The sequence below is a fragment of the Mauremys reevesii genome, linkage group 7 (assembly GCF_016161935.1).
Source record: "Mauremys reevesii isolate NIE-2019 linkage group 7, ASM1616193v1, whole genome shotgun sequence".
In the NCBI taxonomy this organism is placed as follows: Eukaryota; Metazoa; Chordata; order Testudines; family Geoemydidae; genus Mauremys; species Mauremys reevesii.
In genome coordinates, this window is record NC_052629.1 from 43,907,447 (window position 1) to 43,931,867 (window position 24,421).

The 24,421-nt window shown below is 40.4% G+C and overlaps 1 protein-coding gene across 2 annotated transcripts in view; it reads left to right on the plus strand.

Annotated features, from left to right (window-relative positions):
- The first annotated feature begins 208 nt into the window (after positions 1–208).
- Positions 209–24,421, plus strand: part of CTNNA3 (catenin alpha 3) — a 958,387-nt gene continuing 934,174 nt past the window's right edge. Inside the window, exons 1-3 of one of the 2 annotated variants that reach the window (XM_039481066.1) lie at positions 209–332; positions 472–595; positions 17,752–17,858. In XM_039481066.1, coding sequence (XP_039337000.1) covers positions 17,757–17,858 — 102 coding nt within the window. In that variant the 5' untranslated portion in view covers positions 209–332; positions 472–595; positions 17,752–17,756. Of the gene's footprint in view, positions 333–471; positions 596–8,458; positions 8,538–17,751; positions 17,859–24,421 lie in introns of those variants that run through there. The other variant, XM_039481067.1, reaches the window with a different exon arrangement.

The window sequence follows — 24,421 nt, forward strand, 5'->3', positions numbered from 1 at the left end:
TTTTAGTCTGTACATTCCTGCAATATCTAACATGAGTTTCAATTACAGTATCTGGCATGGGTCTCCTACCTATCACTTTTCCTCCTTTTCTTTGATCTCTCATGCTATGTAGTTCCTGCAGCTATAATTTGTGTATTTATATGCAGATCAGCAGTTTGAAAATAGAAGAGGGAAAACTGATTATAAGGATCTTCCTTAAAGCCCCAATCCAAAACCCATTAACATCAATGGGAGTCTTTCCATTGACTTCAGTGGGCTTTGAATGAGACTCTGAAAGCTTAGTGACTGTGTTTGCAGGTCTTACAGGAACTAGTCTGGGCTTTTTCAAAGAGGTATTTTCAGTAACAAGTTGTCAGTGAAGTCAGTAACTCAGTTCAGGAGGTGGTACCAGATGGATACCACCCTCCCCTTTCCTATATTTTTCCATTGTTCTCCCCTCCTATTTCCTTTTCTAATCTTTGTGATTGACAGGCAACCAAAGAAGCTAGTCCTTGTCAGTGGGTCTGGAGTCAGAACTCTGCAAGAAGACTTCTATACAGAGCAGTTTCCTGGAACCCTTAGTCGGCGTCTTAGAGTTGGCTTCTTGATTTGAAAGGTAAGACTGAAGTAGAGTGAAGGGAATTTTGTTTATACTGAAAGTACATTGAGTTGTGAATTGAATTACAGGTACTTAATTGAATAGTCTCCCCTCAAATGTCAGCAGAAAAATAAGGTGAATTTTTTTCAAACTTCCTAAAAAGTATGTTTCTTACCTGTAAACCTGCATTTTCCTGCTGGTTCCATAGATATAAGAAATCACATGATCTTGTCACTTGAAGCCACTAGCCAAGGTTGTGCAGTGCAGTCACATATTTTCCAGCTATAAAAAGCATATCACAATATTGTACAAGGAAGATAAGATAGTGCATGAATGCTGTTCCCTTTAGTAAGGCTGCACTTATCTCCTGACACTTCGCTGGAAGTTGCTTCCCGTGCAGGGGAGGCTGATATAAATGTAAATTTGTGAGTTTAGGATTTAAAACACTGTATCATTGCACAAGGTAGCTTTTATAAGATAATTTATACATTAGATATTTAAATATAGAAAGCACTGTTTTCAAAATAGTAATAAGAGCAGACAAGCAGATCTGTATACTTCAGAAAACACCATTATTTGTACACATTAAGAAAGTTCTCCAGAATGGATTCTAGTTGAAGTGTGGTGTGTGCACTGGAATATTTTTCTTATTCTATTTTCGGTACTTTTAAAAAGATGGAGCACCAAATTTGCCCTTGATGTAAGCCACAAACTCTTACAACAACAAAGAATTGTGCCTGTAGACTCCCATTTAGGGACGGAAAAATCTCTGAAGGGATTAGATTTGGGCACTTTGGATATTCTTAATTTATTTAGATTTTTAGAGGAAGAAGTGTGAAATAGCAGATCGAATGCTCCTTTTGTCACCCAAGTAATTAGTGAGGGCCCAATCCAACTCCTCTGGAAAGCAACAATGATCAGCAATCATTTATTTAAATACATGTGGCAGGATTTGGAAGTAGAGATTTATGTTCACTGCAAACAGAAGCTAGATAAAAACATAAAATACTCTTTCTGTAAGGTAGTGCTCCTTTATTTTAGACTCTAGGACAAAAAAAAAAAAAAAAAAAAAAAAAAAAAAGAGAGAAAGCAGGGAGTTCCCTAAGGCAGTTTGGCACAAGTCAACCCACCCTTGCTTTAGGCTGGGTCTTTGCAGACTGACTGCTGAAGACCCAGATCACACACTTCACTGCAGAACCCATTAGCCTGCAAGCAGGACCAGAAAACCACTTACAATATAAAGTGATAGCTTGTTATTGTGGTACCATTTTCAATATATATCAGTGATCATGTTAACTCAAAAAAGAGAAGAAACAAGAAGTGCTACTGTATCTAAAGAAAACACAATGTGGCTCAAAACAGGGAGGCTTTTTGAAGCCATTGCCTGGGTTGAAAGAGGAGCTGCAGGGCCATGCTGTACTAGGAGCCCCTAGGAAAAATTCTGCCTGACCCATCCAGAACTTGTCTTGGAGGATCCTGAAATCACATGCTGTACTAAGACATATTCCACCCTTCCCAGGGGTTGAGCATGCACCCTCCCCACTTGACCCAATTAGTTGTGCTGATTGTTTATTGTGGATTATGGCTTTACTTTTACCCTGCCCCTCCCCTTCTCATTTTAGGTAGCTATCACCCTTGGGGGCACTTGCCAGGGGAAGTGCCTGTGTCTTTTAAGAGAACTGTGCCCAATTTCTGTGAAGGGTGCAAATAGGTGAGGTGTATTGAAACCACTTCCTCTTCTTCCTCCTGTATAGCTCAGTCAAAAATTTAAAATTAACAAGTGATCACCTAGACCTCTTTGGTTTTGGTTTAGTGTGTGCGCAGTAGGAATGTTGAATAGTTAAATTACTTGGAACTGGTAAATGTAGTGGTCAGAGTATAAACCTTTAAAGATTAGATCGGGGTAGGCAACCTATGGCACGCGTGCCAAAGGCGGCACATGAGCTGATTTTCAGTGGCACTCACACTGTGCGGGTCCTGGCCACCAGTCCGGGGGGCCCTCCATTTTAATTTAATTTTAAATGAAGCTTCTTAAACATTTTAAAAACCTTATTTACTTTACATACAACAATAGTTTAGTTATATATTATAGACTTAGAGAAAGAGACCTTCTAAAAAACGTTAAAATGTATTAGTGGCGCACGAGACCTTAAATTAGAGTGAATAAATGAAGACTTGGCACACCACTTCTGAAAGGTTGCCGACCCCTGGATTAGATCAATCTGAAGCTAGATCATGCAAAACTGGCACTTGACAAAGAAGTAGGCTACTGTAGCCCATGAATGTGAAACACAAGGAAATCTATTGTGAAGAGTAGCAGCTGTACAAGGAGAATGAAAAACATGATTTTTAATTCATTTCAATGGACTAAGATGAAGATACGTTTACTAAACTGGGAATAACATCACAGTGTGAAAACTAGCAACCATAATATAAAGTGTGGTGATAATTTCATAAAAAGAATGTTTAAAGACTCCTTCCTCTGAGTTTCAAGTTAACGTTACATCATATGTTACTGTAGTAAACACATGTGATTTCTGTTGAGGTGAAGAATAAGCTATGTTTAGTACAAGGTCAACTTGAACTTCCTTTAAACATTCTCTCTGGTCCTTGTTAAAGATAGGAACACTTTAAAAAAAAAAGAGGGGCTTGGATGCAAACATCCTCTGCCTATTGTTACCAGCACAGTACAACCAGCTGCCCAAAAACCACCTAGCACCCAAGAAAGTGTGGAGCATTTGATCAGTACCCAAACCTAATACATGTAGTGAAAAATAACAGGCCAGTTCATTTCACTGGGAGTCTTCGAAAATGAAAGACTTCATGAGTACAAAAGGGGCCAATGCATACTGCTTCCTGAATGTGTATCGTCCCCATGTCACCCCATATTTCTTTCTTTGAGGCAAATGTTACTTAAATAGCTCAAATATTGCTACTGAAAAGTAGAGCTGGGTGAACTTTTTTTTTTTTTTTTAGACAAATAGCTTATTTGCCAAAAAATACAGTTTTGGACTGACAAACAATTTGCAAAAGGTTTTGGCTTAAAAAAAGAAAAAAACAATGTTTAAATTGAACTATTTTGTTTTGATGTTTATTTTCAAAATGTTCAAAGTTTAGCTAGATTTATTTAAAAAAACTCAAAGGATTTGAAAAAAATCCAGGAATAAAACCATCAACTTTTTTTGTTTTAGATTAAGCAATGTTTTGTTTGACTCAAAATAATTTTGTTTTGTTTGAGGGGGAAAAACTGAAATTTTGGTTTTGGATTGACACAAAACAAATTTTGGGGGATTTTTTTTTTGGTTTGGCCACTGAATTGAAAAAATAGTTATTTGCTCAGTTCTGGTTAAAAAGTTCCTAGACCATTATTTGTGTGTCTGGGGGAAACATTATGAACATAACTATTAAAGCATCTCTTAGATACATGGCTTGATGCTGTTCTCATTTACATTGGTATATATCCAGCATAACTCTATTGACTTCAGTGCAGCTATACTTGTGTAATATTGGTGTAACGGTGGCAGAACCAAGACCACAGATTCTTATGGTTATACTTCAATGGAAGGCTTGCCTGAGTAAGGATTCCAGCATCAGGATCATGATGTACTCTTTGGGAATGCTCTGGGTTGCTCCTCAGAAACTGATTGACAAGCTGAAAGCCAAAAACTCTGTAACTGGGCAGATTGTAGGATTATCATCATGTAGGAATAAATACAACACAGACTGGATTTCACAACTCACTGTTAACTCCTGCATCTAGACATGCAATGTATTGACACAAAGTGTACTGAGGGAGAAGTGACATTAGCTTACTTTATTAGAAATGATGTAATAGAGTAACTTTGAAGGAGAATGTGAAAGTTAAACCCGAAGTTGAACATATTACTTGGATGCATGCAGAAGAATGTATATTGAAATGAAAGGCAGGGCTTCATTCTCCTTGAACTGCTTATTACCATCAGAAGTCAGCAATACTTGGCTAAAGGTCAGAAACGAGAATACATTGATGCCTACAACATGAAAACTTAAAAGTAGGTAATATATTTTTGTGGCTTGCAGACTCACCCGTCACCATAATTCCCAACTGAGGGAGCTGCTCCTAGGCTACAAGACTGTAACTCAATGACATTTGATAGCTCAATAAACCAAGGAATAGGATGATTTCAAATTGAGTTCTTGTGAACATTTCTCTTTGATCAACTCAGTTAAATTTGAGACACTGCAGCAGAGTAAGGATGATCCCATGTAAATATATAACAAATAGAAGAAAGGGGAAGCTGAGAGTCATTAATAGTAAATCAGAAATTAGGAATTATAGAAAATTGATAAGGGAAGCAAAGGGACACAAGGAGAAATCTATGGCCAACAGTGGTGAGGACAATAAGGAGTTTTTAAATATATTAGGAACAAGAAGAATCCTGACAATGACATTGATCCACTACTAGATGGAAATGGTAGAATTATAAATAATGCAGAAAAGGCAGAAGTGTTCAATAAATATTTGTTTTCTATTTGGGGGAAAAATAGAAATAGATACACTAGCAGAATACACTTCTGCTAGTGTATCTGAAGGCTGTTAAACATCAGCTACTAAAATTAGAAAATTTTAAATTAGCAGGTTCAGGCAACTTACATCCAAGGGTTCTAAAAGAGCTGGCTGAGGAACTTGCTGGACTATTAATGTTGTTCCCCCTCAGTAAGTTTTTGGAGTAGTGGGAAAGTTCCAGAAGACTGGAAGAAAACTAATATGCCAATTTTTAAAAATGGTAAACAGGATGACCCAGGTAATTATAGGCTTGGTATCTATCCTGGGCAAAATAATGGAGAGGCTGATATGGGACTCAGTTTAATGAAGAATTAGAAAATAATATAACTAATGCAAATCAATATGGGCTTATGGAAAACTGATCCTGTCTAACTTATAATTTTTTGAGTTTATAAGTTTGGTTGATGAATGTAACGGTACTGACATAGTAAATGTAGACTCTTTTTTCTAAGGTGTTGGACTTGGTAACATATTCATTAAATACTAGAATGACATGAAATGAACATGGCACACATTAAATGAATTAAAAATATGCTTACTGATAGGTCTAAAATATAATTGTAAACAGGGAATTTTTACTGAGTAGGTGTGTTTCCAGTGGAGTCCTTCAGGAATCAGTCTTGTGCCCTAGACTATTTAACACTTTTATCAGTGACTTGGAAGAAAACATAACATCATCACTGATAAAGTTTGTAGATGACCCCAAAATTGAGGGAGTGGTAAATAATGAAGAGGACAGGTTACTGATAGAGAGTGAGCTGAATAGCTTGGTAAATTGGGTGCAAGGAATGAATATGACTTTCAATATGGGTAAATGTCCACCTCTAGGAACAAAGAATGTAGGTCATATTTGCAGAGTGGGGGACCCTATCCTGGGAAGTGGGCAATCTGAAAAAGATTTGGGGATCATGGTGAATAATCAGATGAAAATAAACTCCCAAATTTATGCTGTGGCCAAAAGAGCTAATGTATTCCTGCATACATAAATAGGAAAATTTTGAGTGGGAATAGAGAGGTTATTTTACTTCTGAATTTTGCACTGGTGCAACCACTGCTGGAATACTGTCTGGTTCTGGTGCCAACAATTCAAGAAGGATGTTGATAAATTGGAGTTTTCAGAAAAGAGTCACAAGAATGATTAAAGGATTAGAAAACATACCTTATAGTGATTAAGCCAACTAGTCTCAAGGAGCTCAACAAGGAGAAAGCTAAGGGGTGACTTGATTAGTCTAAGTGCGTATGTGGGGAACAAATATTTAATAATGGGCTTTTCAATGTAGCAGAGAAAGGTCTAACACCATCCAATGGCTGGAAGGTGAAGATAGAGAAATGCAGACTGGAAATAAGGCATAATTTTCTGACATTAAGGGCAATTTACTAAGATGGATTCTTCATCACTGACCATTTTAAAATCATGATTGGATGTTTTTTTCTAAAAAATATGCTAAAAGAATTGTTTTGTGGGAAGCTCTATAGCGTGTGTTATACAGGAAGGAAGCCTAGACTATCACAATTGTCTCTTCAGGACTTGGAATCTGTGAATAGTTAAGGCAGTTGAATCCAATTCTCTTGGGCAGCATTCTATTCCTGTCTCTGTCCCTGTATGATGCATCTAAACCCCATTTTGCATAGCTGGCCACTAATTATGTGATCCTCATTTTCTGAGTACCCTTATAAGACACCTAGGACTACATTTGCTGAGGTGCTCAGTACTCACAACTGCAACTGAAGTCAACTGGAGCTGTTCTTTGAACATGTAAAATGCTAGTAAGCAAAAATTTCATTGACTGACTTCAATGGAGCCAAGATTTCACCCTTTGTGTAGAAACCTTGGTTTTTTGGTATTTGATTTGTATCTTGTTATGGTGCAATGTACATTAACTGTGGGTGCATCACTGCAAGCTTGTTGGTAGGGTTGGTGGAACTTATAAAATACAATCATTCCATTAACACTGTGATTATACACTGTTAGATTTTGGCATAAGACAATTTTTTTTATTAACTTGTATCTGCATTGAGACCTTCCTCAAGCCTCTGACATACATTTTGTTGTGCTCTCTTTGAGATAGCCCATCTGACTAGAAGGCAATGCTTGCTAATGACAAGGAGTAACCAAATGTAATGGTTTTAGGATGTAATACTTTTTATATACATAACTGAATAATTAGCTAGATGGAATATGGAGTTTTTCACCTTCCCCTGAAATATCTAATATTGGCCATTGGTTTAGGCAACATAGCAGATTGAACGGACAATGTTAAATGGACCAGATCCTTATGTGGTGTAAATAGGTATAGCTCCATTGAAGTTATTTTTATGACTTCTCTAAAATACGACTTGTTTGCTGTGCTGATTGTGTAGCAGAAGGACTAACAAATATTGTTCCCAGAGCTGTGCTGACATCAGTGGATGTTGCTATGTATAAAAATCTTAAAATTAATAAGATGTTTTATTTTACTAGTTAGCTCTTAAATATGCCTCTGCCAGGCTTCATCTTTTTGAGGGATCAGATGTTTCATGTGCTTTTTCCCAGTCTCTTGTTTCTCTTTCTTTAGAGGAAATCTCCTATATTTATAGGAATGAAATGTAGCAAGTATAATGCTTTCAGCAAGCAACCTCTGGTGTCTGATTGATGGAACTGTGATGTCTGCTACTAAATCTCATTCATTTTCTGAGCTGAGAATGGCTAGCCAGGTGTTAGAAGATGATCAGTTCAGGGTACAAATTCTAGGAAATAAAGATCCATTCAGGAGAATAATCTCCAGGTTTAAAAAGGAAAGCACATGATAGTCATTAAAAATGCATCCCGGCCAGATTACTTTGCTGTTGGTGAAACTGGTATAAGGTTGAAGCTCTGTAGTGTTTCCTTGTAGCATCTCTTCCTTTATAGAAGTAGGCATAAGGCATATATTTTATGAACGAATACGTCCCATGGGATGCCATATGACTGAGAAAGGGAAAAATAATTGAGCCTACAAATGTGTTAATATCTTTATGAATTCCTTTGCTGTCCAGTTTGAAAGCCTGAGTCATGGCATTGAAACAGAGGTTGTCATATAACCAGACTATGGAAAAAGAAAGAATAGTGATTCAGGAAATTAAGAGACTATACACCAGAAGTCATGGCAAAAATATATTCCATAACCACTAGTTGTTCAAAAAATATTACAAGGACACTGTTCCATTTTTAATTATATCTGACATATTTCTACATTAGTATATAGCTTTAAGGATGCCCAACCCCCACCAGCAGCCACTATGCCCTGTCAGTCATCCTGAAATACACTAGAGCGCTTGTCAGGCCATCAGCTTACAGAGCACCATGAGCCATAATAGTTATACTGAAGTTCTAAGCAATTTTTCTTGTGTTTAGACAGTTGCTTTAGTGCCTGTGGACTGTTTGTTTTGAGATAGGTGAGTTATGTTATTATCTTGTAAGTACACTTAGTTATTTTAGCAATAAACAAAATTCTAATGATTATATATTAGAAAGGTTAGCTGTATTTTTGGAGACACTTTCTGTCATTACATTATTTTATTTAAATTACAGAGTACCGATTGTACTTAGAGCTTGTCTAACAATTATAATTTTTATAGTTGAATTTTACTTCAGGCTGCAGTAAACTTTCTTGCTTTTCTTTATTTCCAACCCGACGCTCCATTCTTTTATTCACTGAAATGCAGAACTTTGCCAATTTAGACATAGTTCGTAATAAGAAGACACAACAAAAATTAGCACTTAGCTTAAAGTATGCTGTTGTGTATGAGTGCAGGTTATTGGTTTTTGTTCCACTGAGACTGAAATACTCTATCTCCATGACACCTGAAAGTCATGTCTAACGTTCTGAGATGTTGCAATACACTAGTGAAATTGACTTCTGTATAGATTAATATATCTAAGTTCCAAATTATAGTAGCTTTGCATCAAAGTATCTTATACCAAGAGCCCTACTGTGTCTAAAGGGCATACTATACTAGAGTAGATATTTTGTTTTTATTAAACAATGGGCTGTGATCTCAGTGTTCTCAAGAAATGCACACCTGGGAAAGTTGTTTGCTTAGCAAAGAGGCAATGTAGCTCCAGTTACAAGCACAAGCGGTTCTCCTGAAGTTACAAATATCAGAAAGTGTCTTAAGTATTTTCCCTGATTGCCTCTAAACTTTCCTCTTTATTGCCTTGATATGTTTCTAATCCACAAGAATACTAATAATTAATAACATAAAAATGATAGTGAAAACATAGAATGTTATGAATACTTCTGTGGGGCACAGCTGGGGATTCAAAATAGCTTTTAAGCAATACTGTGAAAACTGTACTAACTAGGGTTGCCAACTGTCCAGGATTGCTCTGGATTCTCCAGGAATTAAAAATTAATATTTTATTAACGATTGTCATGGGATGAAACCTCCAGGAATATGTCCAACCTAAACTAGCAACCCTAGTGCTAATTTGTTAAGGTTTTGCAGTTATCGAAGCCACTTTTAGAGGAATTCCTTTTTGTAAGAAAGAGGCATGCTATAAAAGACTACTTTCAAGAAACCTCTAAGTGTTAAGTTGTTTTACTGTAGCTTAGAATATATGATTGAGATTTTCAGAGCAGTGCTGGGGATTTTGCCACACATTTTCCAATAATTTCAGCAATATAAAGTCCAGACCTAGAGCTTGCTGAAGTCAGTGGGAGGACTACCATTGCCTTAATAGGGATTTGATCTGGCTCTAAGCAGTCAGTTTATTAGACAAACTGGTAGTAGCAAGGGGTTGCAACAACAAATAGAGATGGTTCTCAGCTTCAAAACTTGAGTCTGGTTTATAACATGTCTCAACAAGACTGTTCAGAACCAAGGTTTTAGATCAAGCTAATCTTTAAGAAGATGAGAACAAGTGGTGGCATAATAAAATTAGGATGTTTATAACAGTCTCCAACCTGTCAAGGAATATGCAAAATATGAAGACGAGTCATATTTCACTTTGAGTATTTGTTATAGGAGGGTAAATGTGAAGGGGGATGCAGCATGCTTTTTATTTCTGTATTTTTTGAGTTAAGCAGTGTTGCCACATTTTGACTGAGTTAAGGTGACTCCACTAGGAACAACTTAAATCGTGAGTATGTCCAAAGAGGAAATAAACCAAAATATCTTCCAGTGATTTCTTTAAAGTGACAATAGAAGCATGAGGTGCTTCCCCTTGCAACTGATGTGCAGATTTGCCAAGAAAGAATTCAGAACAAAATTAACACTGTCCATTTGCAACAGCGCTGGTGGTCTTCAAGTTGGACTTGCAGTTTTGGGAAACCAACCTTGGAAATAAATTCAAAGCGGCAAAGCAAAAGCCAGGAGCATTGTGCATAATAAAAAGTGAACTGGGTCGTTTAATTTAAAATGAAAATGCAGTTTGAAATTTTGGTTAGACACTTCAGAAAGCCAGGTCACTGATGTTCCCCCACCATCCTAAAAAAAAAAAAGTGAATTTCAGTAGGTTGAAGAAAACAGGCCTTTCAAGGGTGTGAAATTGTTATTATTCTCTGATGCTAAAACAGCAGAAGAATCTGAATTTTCTCAGACAGTGGAAAGAACCCATTGACTTCAATGGTCAGGCTGAACCCAGGGCTTAACTTCTATACAAAGCCAATTTTGTTGATTTATCATGGAGTGGCAGCTTAAGAAGCATTAAATAGGAGTCAAATGTAGGTTCAGATGTGGAATCTAATTCAGAAGTCGACATGCATGGCTGGCTACCTGATAATAGGTTTCTAGAAGCCATAAACTCATCGATATAAGAATTAGCTTTCATACCAATATGTCAAAAAGGACCTTGTATTAATATTTAGAACTTGTATGAGATGTCCTAATGCAAAGTGGTTGTGTTACTGTCTGAATGGAAATCTATTTTCCAGATTACTGTTAGATTTCTTGCAAATATTGACAGAAATAACCCTAATTTAGCAGTAGTGTGTAACTTACCTGCATGCTAGGCAAGTTTTGAAGTTTTGTATTACTTACTTATACTGTGATGAGGGAACCTTTTCTGAGCATTAGTGCCCAAAAATAAAGTGACAGGTTGACAGCCAGCATCTTTGTGGATGCCTGTTGTATCTGTACTTCCTTCCACCTTGGCTTGCAATAGCCCCATCTTTAACATTGGACATCCATCCTGGGGTCAGAGCATTATGCACTTGGATTTTTTTTTCAATATATTGAGAGCAAACAGATATTTGCAGTCAGTGGGACCTCTTATTATAGATTTAACAGCAGCAGAACAAGAAAGAACAAAAGTGAAGTTGGTGAGAGTGTACATAGTAGGTGTCTCCTCTGATAGTCTAAACTGAACTCTGAAAACAAGATGGTTTCTGATGTCTGTACAGAGAGAGTACTTTGAAATCAAAAGGCATCTTGATTTTATTGCTACATAACCTCAGGTATATCAGTCCCTCCCAGACTATGGAAGTCTATTTGGGGACGTGCCAGCAGAACAGGAATCGTGCCATTTCAAGCATTCATGACTAAGGGTACGTCTACACTACGGGACTATTCCGAATTTGCATAAACCGGTTTTGTAAAACAGATTTTATAAAATCGAGTGCGCGCGGCCACACTAAACACATTAAATCGGTGGTGTGCGTCCATGGTCCGAGGCTAGCGTCGATTTCTGGAGCGTTGCACTGTGGGTAGCTATCCCATAGCTATCCCATAGTTCCCGCAGCCTCCCCCGCCCCTTGGCATTTCCGGGTTGAGATCCCAGTGCCTGATGGGGCAAAAATCATTGTCGCGGGTGGTTCTGGGTACAGCCTCACCCCTCCCTCCCTCCCTGACAGCGGCAGACAACCGTTTCGCGCCTTTTTTGCTTTGCTTGGTGAACCGTGCAGACGCCATAGCACAGCAAGCATGGACCCTGCTCAGCTCCATACCACAATCGTGGATGTTTTAAACACCTCGCGCACTCTCGTGCAGTATATGCTGAACCAGGACCTTCAAACCGAGGCGAGTAAGAGGCGGATACGGCAGCGCGGCGATGACAGTGATGAGGACGTGGACACAGAATTCTCTCAAACCGCGGGCCCCTGCGCTTTGGAGATCCTGATGGTAATGGGGCAGATTCTATCCATTGAACGCCGATTTTGGGCCCGGGAAACAAGCACTGACTGGTGGGACCGCATTGTGTTGCAGGTGTGGGACGATTCCCAGTGGCTGCGAAACTTTCGCATGCGTAAGGGCACTTTCATGGAACTTTGTGACTTGCTTGCCCCTGCCCTGAAACGCCATAATACCAAGATGAGAGCAGCCCTCACAGTAGAGAAGCGAGTGGCGATAGCCCTGTGGAAGCTTGCAATGCCAGACAGCTACCGGTCAGTCGGGAATCAATTTGGAGTTGGAAAATCTACTGTGGGGCTGCTGTGATGCAAGTAGCCAAAGCAATCACTAAGCTGCTGCTACGAAAGGTTGTGACTCTGGGAAACGTGCAGGCCATAGTGGATGGCTTTGCTGCAATGGGATTCCCTAACTGTGGGGGGGCGATAGATGGAACCCATATCCCTATCTTGGCACCGCAGCACCAGGGCACCCAGTACGTAAACCGGAAGGGGTACTTTTCAATGGTGCTGCAAGCACTGGTGGATCACAAGGGACATTTCACAAACATCCACGCGGGATGGCCAGGGAGGGTTCATGACGCTCGCGTATTCAGAAGCACTACTCTGTTTAAACGGCTGCAGCAAGGGACTTACTTCCCAGACCAGAAAATAACAGTTGGGGATGTTGAAATGCCTGTCGTTATCCTGGGGGACCCAGCCTACCCCTTGATGCCATGGCTCATGAAGCCATACACAGGCAGCCTGGACAGTGGTCAGGATCTGTTCAATTACAGGCTGAGCAAGTGCAGAATGGTGGTGGAATGTGCATTTGGCCATTTAAAGGCGCGCTGGCGCACATTACTGACTCGCTCAGACCTCAGCCAAACCAGCCAAACCAATGTCCCCTATATTATTGCTGCTTGCTGTATTCTCCATAATCTCTGTGAGAGTAAGGGGGAGACCTTTATGGCGGGGTGGGAGGCTGAGGCAAATCACCTGGCCGCTGATTACGCGCAGCCAGACACCAGGGAGATTAGAAGAGCACACCAGGAAGCGGTGCGCATCAGAGAAGCTTTGAAAACGAGCTTCATCAATGGCCAGGGTACAGTGTGACTGCTGTGTTTGTTGATGAACACCCAACCCCCTTGATTGACTCAGTCCCTGTAAGCAACTCCCCCTCCCCCTTCGAGTACAGCTTACTTATGCAAATAAAGTCACTTATATTTAAAAAGCATGAATTCTTTATTGATTCATTATAAAAAGAGGGAGAGAAGTAAGGGTGTGCTTTCGGAGGAGGAAAGGAGGGATGGAGAAGGCCATTAAAAAAAAATTCAGAGTAACGGCATCCTTCTGGTTGGGCTGTCCACGGGGGTGGAGTGGGCGGGTGCATGGAGCCTCCCCCCACGCGTTCTTACACGTCTGGGTGAGGAGGCTAAGGAACATGGTGAGGGGGGAGGGTGGTTATACAGGGGCTGCAGCGGCACTCTGTGATCCTGCTGCCGTTCCTGAAGCTCCACAAGACGCCGGAGCATGTCAGATTGATCACGCAGCAGCCCCAGAGTTGCATCCCGCCACCGCTGATCTTCCTGCCGCCACCGCTGATTTTCCTGCCGGTCTTCCTGCCGCCACCTCTCATCTCGGTTGTCCCTCCTGTCCTCACGTTCACTGGCCTCTTTCCTGTAATTTGAAACCACGTCCTTCCACTCATTCAGATGAGCTCTTTCATTGCATGTAACTTCCATAATATCCGAGAACATCTCATCTCGCGTCTTCTTTTTCCTCCGCCTTATCTGTGCTAGCCTTTGGGATGGAGGAGGGACGCTTGAAAAATTTGCAGCTGCATGAGGGAGATAAATATTTAGAAAGATACATTTTACAGAACAATGGTTATACTGTTTCACAGTGAACATCACTATTCACCTAGCACATGTGATTTCCCTACAAGGTCGCATTTTTCATCTTAATAGTGACCGCTTGCAGCTCTGGGTTTACAGATCTCACAGACACATCAGGTCCAGGCATCAGAATTCAGCTTGCATGCGGCCATGGTAAGCCACTGTCTCAGTGATTTACCCCTCCCCCCCAACGCATGGCTAATACCACGCTAGCTCCTGCTAATCAACAACCTTCCCCTCCCCACCCACCGGTGACCAAACAGAAAAGATCATCGGCATTTCACTCCTCCTCCCCGCCGCTACGTGCAGGAAAGTGTTTTTAAGCTGCTGCATTCCACGAAACCAGTAGAAAAATGGCCACCCCCCTTACTTAAATTCCTGATTTTTAACCAGGTTATCCTGAACGATATCACTTTGCTGAGGATAACAGAACAAGATAAAGAGCAGATGCTTCTTGAATGCCAGCAGTCCCCGGGACCATACGCTGCGATGCTTTGCCACGCAATGATACCTGATTACTTGCTACATGCATGGCATGGTAAAGTGTCCTACCATGGTGGGCGGAACAAGGATGCCTTGCCCAGAAACCTTCTGCAAAGGCTTCTGGAGTACCTACAGGAGCGCTTCATCGAGATGTCCCTGGAGGATTTCCTCTCAATCCCCGGACATGTTAACAAACTTTTCTAAGTAACTATACTGTCTGTGAATGCATCCCAAGTCCTCTGGGCAAATCAATCATTAAAAAAGGCTTGCTTAAAAAACACTGTTTGCTATTTGCAAAGGTACACTCACCAGAGCTCCCTTCCAGGGCGTCATTCTCTGGAATAGTTGCTTGTGAGGGCTGGGAGCAGGGTAATTCCGTCAGGGTGATACAAGCTCCTGGCTGCTGGGGTTCACGGAGTGCTGTGCTCTCTGCGAGGTCTTCCTCTTCTTCTTCCTCTTCATCTTCCCCGTCTGCATAATCCTCAGACATGGCAGAGATTACAACCCCCACCTCGGAATCCACGGTCAGGGGTGGGGTACTTGTGGCGCAGCCCCCTAAAATTGCGTGCAGCTCAGCATAGAAGCGGCATGTTTTTCGACCTGCCCCGGACCTTCCGTTTGCTTCTTTGGTTTTCTGGTAGGCTTGTCTGAGCTCCTTAACTTTCACTCTGCACTGCACGGAGTCCCTGCTGTGGCCTTTATCCGTCATAGCCTTAGAAATTCTTTCAAATACTTTTTCATTTCGTCTTTTGGAACGCAGTTCTGTTAGCACTGAATCATCTCCCCATATAGCGATCAGATCCATTACCTCCTGAGCGGTCCATGCTGGGGCTCTTTTTCGATTCTCAGGAGACAGCATTGTTAACTGTGCTGATGAGCTGTGCGTGGTCACCTGTGATGATGAGCTCTCCACACTGTCAAAGCAGGAAATGAATTTCAAAAGTTCGCGGGGCTTTTCCTGTCTACCTGGCCAGTGCATCCGAGTTGAGAATGCTGTCCAGAGTGGTCAGTGGTGCACTGTGGGATAGCTCCCGGAGGCCAATACCGTCGATTGCGGCCACACTAACTCTATTCCGATATGTTAATACCGATATTAGCGCTACTCCTCTCGTCGGGCAGGAGTACAGAAACCGATTTAAAGAGCCATTAAAATCGATATAAGGTGCCTCCTAGTGTGGACGGTTGTGGCGTTAAATCGGTTTTACGCTCCTAAAACCGATTTAAACGCCTAGTGTAGACCAGGCCTAAGGTTCAGCACCATTGTACTAAACTATCTTGTTCCCTTGCTACCTCCACTGGACAGCAGATGGAGAGAGTCCACTTTGTCACAGTGAAGACTAGAAAATGCCTAGAATATGAGAAAACTTCTCTCTTGCTGAATTGTTCTTGGTTTAAAAGAAGAAAAAATAGTTTTTTAAAATATATTCTAAGTGTTAAATTCACTAACAGTGAATAACTATGAAAAAAAAGAAAAGAAAAGAAAAAGAGGATCATCTAAATGACCTTGTTTTTCAGCATATACAGTATAGCCAATTTCAAGTTTATGGAGATGGAAAAAAACAGATGAAAAGGGGATAAGAACTTTACAGAACCTAGGAGGATGGATGAAACAAATTGTTTGCTCTTTGTGCAGCTTTTGTAGTCTTTGATAGTTGTCATTTGTTCTCAAACTTTCAAATAGCAGATATGAACCAAAAATGTGGGGGACCAATGTAACTTTAATGGAACAACAAGAGTTCCACCAGAACAGAAGAATATCCTGATTCTACTACCAATTATTTTAACGAAGGGCCTCCAGCAATGGTTGTTGCCTATTGTTGTGTACTGAACTGATCCATCTTTTCAATGGCGTAAATTTTGACAGTGATAAAGATGCAAATAAAGCAATAGACTTAATAGTTTTTAACACAGCTACTAGGTAAAGTGGTGTCCTCAGGACAATGTTAATGTGAAATCCTGACTTTTGGCATTCTTATGGCTGTCATGCCAAAGCCAGTTTTGTTTCTAAATTAAAGTCCAGGGCTGAAATCCTGGCCCCATTTGACTTAATGGCAAAACTTTCATTGACATTAAAGTCAATCTAGATATAGATTCACATGAGCTTTTTGCTGAGTTAATAAAGATTAAAGATGAGTGTTTTATTCTGTCCTACTGGAGAGCAATACCTTTTAGATGTGTCTGGTTTTGATATTTTTTCTCTATAGGGTTGCCAGAAGATTTTAGGTTGCACAAACTTCCATGCTTCGATTGTATGCTGTATGGGGCAGGAACAAATTTTTTTGTTCCGTGTTTTTACAGCGCCTAGCACTCTGGGGTTGTGGTCCAGGACTAGTGGTCCCAATTGCTATGTGAATATAAATAATGTGGGAGGTGGGGAGGGAGACAGCTGAAGTTTTAATGCTCATGATCATGTCAACAGATGTCTTGACGGGCATTAATTCCCACAAGAAGTAGCCTTCTCCATTTTATAGTGAAGACTAATGTCCTCCCCAATTTCTCTTAGAGGCAACTTTAACCTATATAACATGGGCTTTGGCACAGTTATTACCTCCTGTTTTAGGCTGGGAGAGAGGGCACTTAAACATGTGTTTGTTTTTAAGCATGTGCTTAAGTCACACTAAAATCAATGGGATTTAAACATGTGCTTAAAATTAAGCATGTGCTCAAATGCTTTCCTGAATTGGGGCTTGACTGCAGACCCTAAGGTGGTGGTAATCCTATACGATGCATACTGTGTTGTATCTTTACATATATTGGTGTTGCAGCATTCAAATCAAATAACCTAATTTTCTTGTTTAAAAGCTTCCTCGGGATTTTTTTTGGCAATACCAGAATACTTAAATTTATGTAAAAATCTAGAATTCTTGCTATAAGTGCTAGACAAAAAGGTAGAAAGTCTGCCCTGCAACCGCATCCTACCTGCTGCTTCCCATGTCTGGGGTCCTCTGGATGCCATTAGGGAAATTTTGCTGGCAACCCCCTTGTAATGTTGTGCGAACCCCAGTTTGGGAACCACTGTTCTAGGTGATAAATATTTGTTAGGAATATTATGTTGACACACATACCATAGTAGCCTAGGCCCTGATATTCATTCCACTTATCCAAGTACCTCAGTCCATACCAGTATGAGTCTTGCTGTCCCAATTATTGTTATTTACTGTTGTATCTTTGTTTTGTATACAGGTGACATGTCAGCAGCAGTGCCAAATGTTACATTGAAAATTGATCCTCAGGATCTTCAGATCCAGACATTTACAGTGGAGAAGCTGTTGGAACCATTGATAATTCAGGTATTTTTAGCACTGCAGAAATATTATGGACATTCATAAGAGGAGAGAAACGAGGGAAGAATTTACTTTACTCCTACCTAATGATGGGAAAACTGTATCTGAGTCTTCTGTACCTATGTATACACAATACTGGCTCAGGAATAGTCCAATTCACTTAGCCTCCTCTATTCTCACAAATGCAGCACATTTTATTGTACCTAATAGAATCTGTTCCACTGAAACCCTTTTACCCAATGAATATGTAAATATAGAAGGGAGAGAGAGATTACAAGTGGAGCTCCAGTATATAAAATGTCACATGGAAGGAAGGAATTGAGTCTGTTGCAGTCAGGGCCACCCAGAGGATTCAGGGGGCCTCGGGCAAAGCAATTTCGGGGGGGCCTTCCATAAAAAAAGTTGCAATGCTATAGAATACTATATTCTTGTGGGAGCCCCTGTGGGGCCAGGGGCAAATTGCCCCACTTGCCTCCCCCTCTGGGTGGCCCTGGTTGCAGTTGATGGACAGAGGGGAAAGGAAGGGTTTTGAGATCTGTAGATAAGTCTAGTTATCTGAACCTAAAAGACTTCACATTCTGTGCCATGTTCTGTTTTAGATGAACCTGTCTGACAGTCCCTAATATCCCTGCCATTTAATTATTGTATATTGCACAATCATTATTTTAAATTGACAGGGTTTTTTGTCAACAGAAACATAGACCAAATGGTTTAGTAAAACTCAGCAACTCTATAAATTGAGCCTGTTAAGTGTAAGCAGAGTCACACTATAAAATTTAGGGTTATTCCAAAAGTGTTCACCACTTACAGAGAAAATCTTTATCACACACAGTTGAGTTTACACGTAAACAAGAAACTTCTTTTTCTGTTTTACATCTATGCAATGGAAAATGCCTTGTTGAAAAAAACCTAGACAGAATTGCAATAGAATGATTATGCATGTGACTGTATAAAAAAAAAAAGGTACTTGTACTATACCACCCTTTTTAACAGTAGTCCTTTCTTTATTAGGCTAGGAATATGAAATACGTCCTCTTCTCTGAATCCTAAACTATTCTTGGAATTTTTTTTTCTTTATGCACAGATGTAGCAGCATTTGCTTTTCGTAACAGGGTCGCTTGCCCCTTTGAGGGCTAGGGCCAGCCAACCCTAGTAACTAAGGGGACACACCTGAGCGGGGATCAGCTGATTACCTTATGACAGGAGTCGGCAACCTTTCAGAAGTGGTGTGCTGAGTCTTCATTTATTCACTCTAATTTAAGGTTTCACTTGCCAGTAATACACGTTAATGTTTTTAGAAAGTGTCTTTCTATAAGTCTATAATATATAACTAAACTAAATAAGGTTTTTAAAATGTTTAATTTAATTTTAAATGAAGCTTCTTAACATGCAGAGCCCCCAGACCAGTGTCCAGGACCTGGGCAGTGTGAGTGCCACTGAAAATCAGCTTGTGTGCCGCCTTTGGCACGCGTGCCATAGGTTGCCTACCCCTGCCTTATGAAGAGCAGCAGTAAGCTAGAGAGAGGAGGGGATTCTTAGGGAGACTAGAATAGAGTACAGAGGTTGCTGGGAGTGAGTAGGCTCCGGTAGAGGAAACTTGGGACTTGAGGAATGAGACTACAGGCAGGAAAGGCCTCAGAGTGACCTGATAATGAAGTAAATGGATGGATTTTAAATGTTTGTTAAATAAACCAGAACCTGAAAAGGGGTGTGAAAGGACAACAGGGTTGAGAGTTATTGAAGAAAGGCCTTGAAGGGGGAAACTGAGGCAGGGTCTGCTTGCAGGGCTGCCCTGAGGCCATGAGGGGGTGTGCAAGAGGTGGCCCCTAATGACACTTCTAGTCAGTTACATATAGCACAGCCATGTCAGCACATCACTTTCTTTCAAAATTTGTTACCACTGCAGAGCAAACTTCTTGTCACAGTGCTATACTGTTCATTTGTTGTTCTGCTCCTGCTGACTATTAGAACATAATCCTTCCATAGGGCCTGATCTATAGCCTGTTGAATTCAATGAAAGACCCTCCCCTCCCCCATTGACTTCAACAAGCCGAGACAACCTGTGCCTGCCGATAGTGAGGGCAGCAGCTTCAGCAGATGTTACTGACCATGCTCAGTATAAGCCAAGCAGCGAATCTTGGGGGCGGGGGGGGGGAGGTGACATGTGACCCAGTGTGCCCCTCCATGTGTGGCCTCTGTCAACAGGCTTTGGATCAGACCCTCATACTCTAGTCAAATAGATTATTTTCAGGGGTTGGCACTATGTTGCGTGACGGACACTTGAGAAAGTTATCTTACTTAGTGATGGACGGGGAGCGGGGGAGAAGAGGGTTATGTCATTCAATGTTTCTTGAAAAATTACCACGGACCTCAACATTTTTATCATGGACACATTGGTGACTCATTATTTTACATTGGTACTTAATGTTTGTATTACAGCCCTTTGAGGTGTCACTTGTCTTAAAAGGCAGTTGAGGATGCTCATCCCTTTGGAGGATCCAAACCTTTGTGCCTGAAAGTAAAAATGCCCCAACGTTGATTGAAATAGAAACAACCTGTTGAATTTATTGGTGCAGATCCTATGTTGTGACTCCAGTTGTGGTGGAAGTGTGTGTCTGAATAAAGGTGAAGGTTCTGAGGGAGGTAGAAGGTGGATCTAGAGCAGAACAGAAACATATTTTTTTTCTAGATGACTCTACAATAGTTTCCTTTGGCAGTTTCCCTAAAAGTAGTATCTTTGGTCAATGCAGAGTATGATCACAAGGTGACCAGGCTAATTCAAAATAATACTAACTTATTCTTAGTCACCAATAATGAATAAATAAAATAAACATTCTAAGGCTTTGATTCTGTCTGAAGTTAGTATCTTCCATTACAGATTCCAGATCAACATTAATCTTAAAAGAAAGTTATGAAAAATCGTCATTATTTCGCTATAGCGAATATTCGTTGTTAATCTCTCTGCATTTATTCCTTAGTATAGCTTCCATTGTTTTGTTATATTCCTTAAAGTGTTGAGTGCAGAATGTTCCAGGTTACTTACTGCCTTTACATATAATCTGTACACTAATTGATAGTGACTTACGTCACTGTCTGACTTCCAGATTCATTTGTTCATAAATCTTTAGCCTGTTCTTTTAATAGTTTCCTTATTCTTCATTTTAAGCTTTGATTTCTCTTCAATCTAAAAGTTTTCCCCCAGTACATAGGTAAATCAGGAGGTAATTGTGCATGATACATTTTAGTCATCCAATTCCATTTACTCTGTGTGATAACTTTCACAGTTGCATCTATCTGCAATAAATTCCTCCAAAGGATTAGACAATCTTTTTCCCAGCAATTAAATTTTTTTATTGTAACTATATGCATATGCACTTAATCGCTTTAAAAAGTCTCACTGGGTAAAAGAGGTGATACATGGGGGCGGGGCATGCAGGGTCACACTCCTCCCAGATTTGCTGCTTGGCTTGTACTGAGCATGTTCAGTAATATTGATGAAGCTGGCTGTCCTCACTCTGCGCCCCCCCCCATATCTGTGCTTGGCAATGTAAGGGGGGAAGAAACTTAGTTTTATGCAGAGTTGCATTTTTTTTACTTCTATTTATTGTATAATCTGTAAAAGGTAGGCCACACTGCTAGATGCAGTCTGTGAAAGTGGTCCAATCTAGATCATATCTGCACCTTTGTGTCTTTATAGGTAAAAGCTCAGTTGATGAGTGTTGCATTTTTTGCCTAATTCACAAGCACTATAAAGTCTGACTCTACTGTCAGATTGAATAGGCTGATGGCCTTCAAGAAATATTTTATATAGGCTTTTTAGGTTCTAAAGGTTGCTGAATCATAAAGCTGGGATGCACTCTCAGTGACATGCCATTTGTGAACTCCCCAAGTAGGCTTCATAATAAATAACTTTGTTGATTAATATATGTAGCACCAAAGGCAACATTGATTTCAGGTAATTGCTGACCTAAATGGTATTCTTATTATTTTGCTTATAGGCATGTGAGGATTGTGGGTGTACAATCCACTTAAAAACCCTGAACTCTGGGGTTTGGAAAGTATTTGCCAAATTCTTCAAATCCCCCCCCTTTTTTTTCTGCAGCCTTCCTTTAAAGAGATCCCATCAACATGTAAACTGTCTTCATCTGAAAGTGTTGTACCTATTATTGTTTCAAGATTTGTTGTATTTAAGATTACTGTAACTGCAGGAGTTTAATGGAAAACTCTCCTTTCAGTTTGTTCATTGTGTTCATTTGACAACATTAGGTGTATATCCAGTTTCATTGTTTTGTTGAAGCTCAGTTGAGTTTTCTCTCTTGTCCATTTATGTGAAGGCATCTCTCCTGCTGGGCCTGGGAAAGAGCATGCCCATAGTGCTCCCCAGAAGAGTGCTCACCAGACAGAGAACAGCAGTCTCACTACAACTAAAGAGGCAGCAGATTGGGGATATGCCTGGAGGGAAAAAGAATAGGTGTGCAGGGGACAGGGAAGGGTCAAGTATATTTGGTGTTGTGGTTCTCAGGCCTGCTTATTCTTTTACTGAAAAGACTCTTGGACCATTCTCCCCTGGTATATCAACTCTGAAGACATGAAATCAGCATCACAGTTATCAGCTCCCTTTGGCACACATGCTCTGCGCAGTTTGCACACCAGACACCTGCTTGAGATAAAAATAAAGCATACTTACTATTTCATCTTTGATATTTTTATTAAAGGGAAGCACAAGTTACACAGAAAATAAACACAAAGATGCAACATCAGGCTTTACGTTTTCATATTTCTAGTAAGAGTCATTTATTGTCTTTCCCAGCATACCCCCTAGCTATAGAAGGCATTCAGCATTCACAGACAGCCTGCCACTTTGAGACTGTCCTCCAAGTTCTGGATAAAAAACTTCAGTTCCAAGCCTGCTTTTAAAAGACTTATTTTTTTTTCTCTTTGTCCATGGTGACTCGTGGTTAATCAAAGTGGAAAATTCCCCACAACTTGGAAGCTCGGATCTTCTTTTCAATTTCAAATTATCTCGGTGTCTTTCCATTAATGTCTCTTCCTGGGTTGGACAATGGGGATAGTTACTTGAAGCCAGTTTGATGTGAACAAGTGGCTTGGTAGGTGCCCCTTCCTGCTTGACTGCTCACCACCTTGCTGTGAGATGTAGCTGAAGTTGCAGCACAGTTTGAGCACAGTTTTCTAAATACACAAAATGACAATCTGTATACATATGTCATAATGGCCAAGTTCAGAGCATTACAAGCTTTCACAAAAGACCTCACTTGATATATTTTATAGTACAATAACACTGTATGGCGTCAGTTGGTTTAACTGCTTTTTTGGGCTGATTAAATGTTCTGTTATCCCCTTGGGGTGTCTGGCCTCTGATTGTCACAACACATTTGTAGCTTAGGGTTCCTCCTTTTGGATGGAAGGGCCAATGGAAGTGTATTAGTAATAGGGGAGTTGTCTTTAGTTCTGTGTAGCATAAGTGCACTGTAAGGGCAGGTCTACACTTAAAACACTGCATTGGCACAGTTCGCACTGATGCCGCTATAGTGCTTTAATGGAGACACTCTATGCTGACAGGAGAGCTCTTCCGTAGACATAGTTAATCCACCTCCATGAGAGGCAGTAGATATGTCAGTGAGAGAAGCTCTCCTGCTGACATAATGCTGTCTAGACCCGTGCTTAGGTCAGTATAACTACATTGCACGGGATGTGGATTTTTCATACCCCTGAGCGACGTGGTTATGCTGAAGTAATTCTGTAGTGCAGACCTGTCTTAAGAGTGGCAAAAAACTATTAACCACAATTTATATGGGCAGTACTTCTTTGTTTTCTCCAGACATCTGAATTACAGAAAGGACTGTTAGTGTTTGAAAGTATAGGCAAGCTGTACGGCCCTTGCCACTAGGCAGCTCAAAACAAAGGCTTTATTCTTTCGAACAGTGAGAGGCTCCCCAGTTCCAACTGGCCCATTCTGCAGGTGCAGTTTGATATGTTGATTTGGCTTCTGAGGCCCATATTATCCTATTCAGAGCCTGTGTTGGGTACACATGGACCCTTAAATCAAGAACATCCAGCCTCTGGCCTAACCCAGAATCTTTTAGATGAAATCTGGAAATGAAAAGCAAAGACAATTTGCTTGACATTTGCAGCTTGGAGGTACATAGTGTGAGAATCTCAGGAATGAAGTTTGAATCTGTAGTATAATTCTTTTTCTCCAGATATACTGAATACCTTCTGAAAATCAAGGTTTTCACTGAGTGTTGGAAAACATGCTTGGTGTACATTGCCACTGGGGTGCAGGAGGATGTGACAGTGTTTAATTAACTGGGAGCTGTGTCTGAGCATGGACTGGATAAATGGGATCATACTTTATCTGATAGCATGTGCTATTATGCTAGCATTTTGTCTGGGTACTGTACCCTTCCACTGCTAGCTGTATTAATGATGTAGCAAAAGGAGCAAACCTAGTATGATGCCACTACACAGTTCAGCTATCCCTGTGCAAGTTGCATCCCTCATTCAGCATCTTCATTACACATCTTTCAATATTATTTTTATATTTCCTA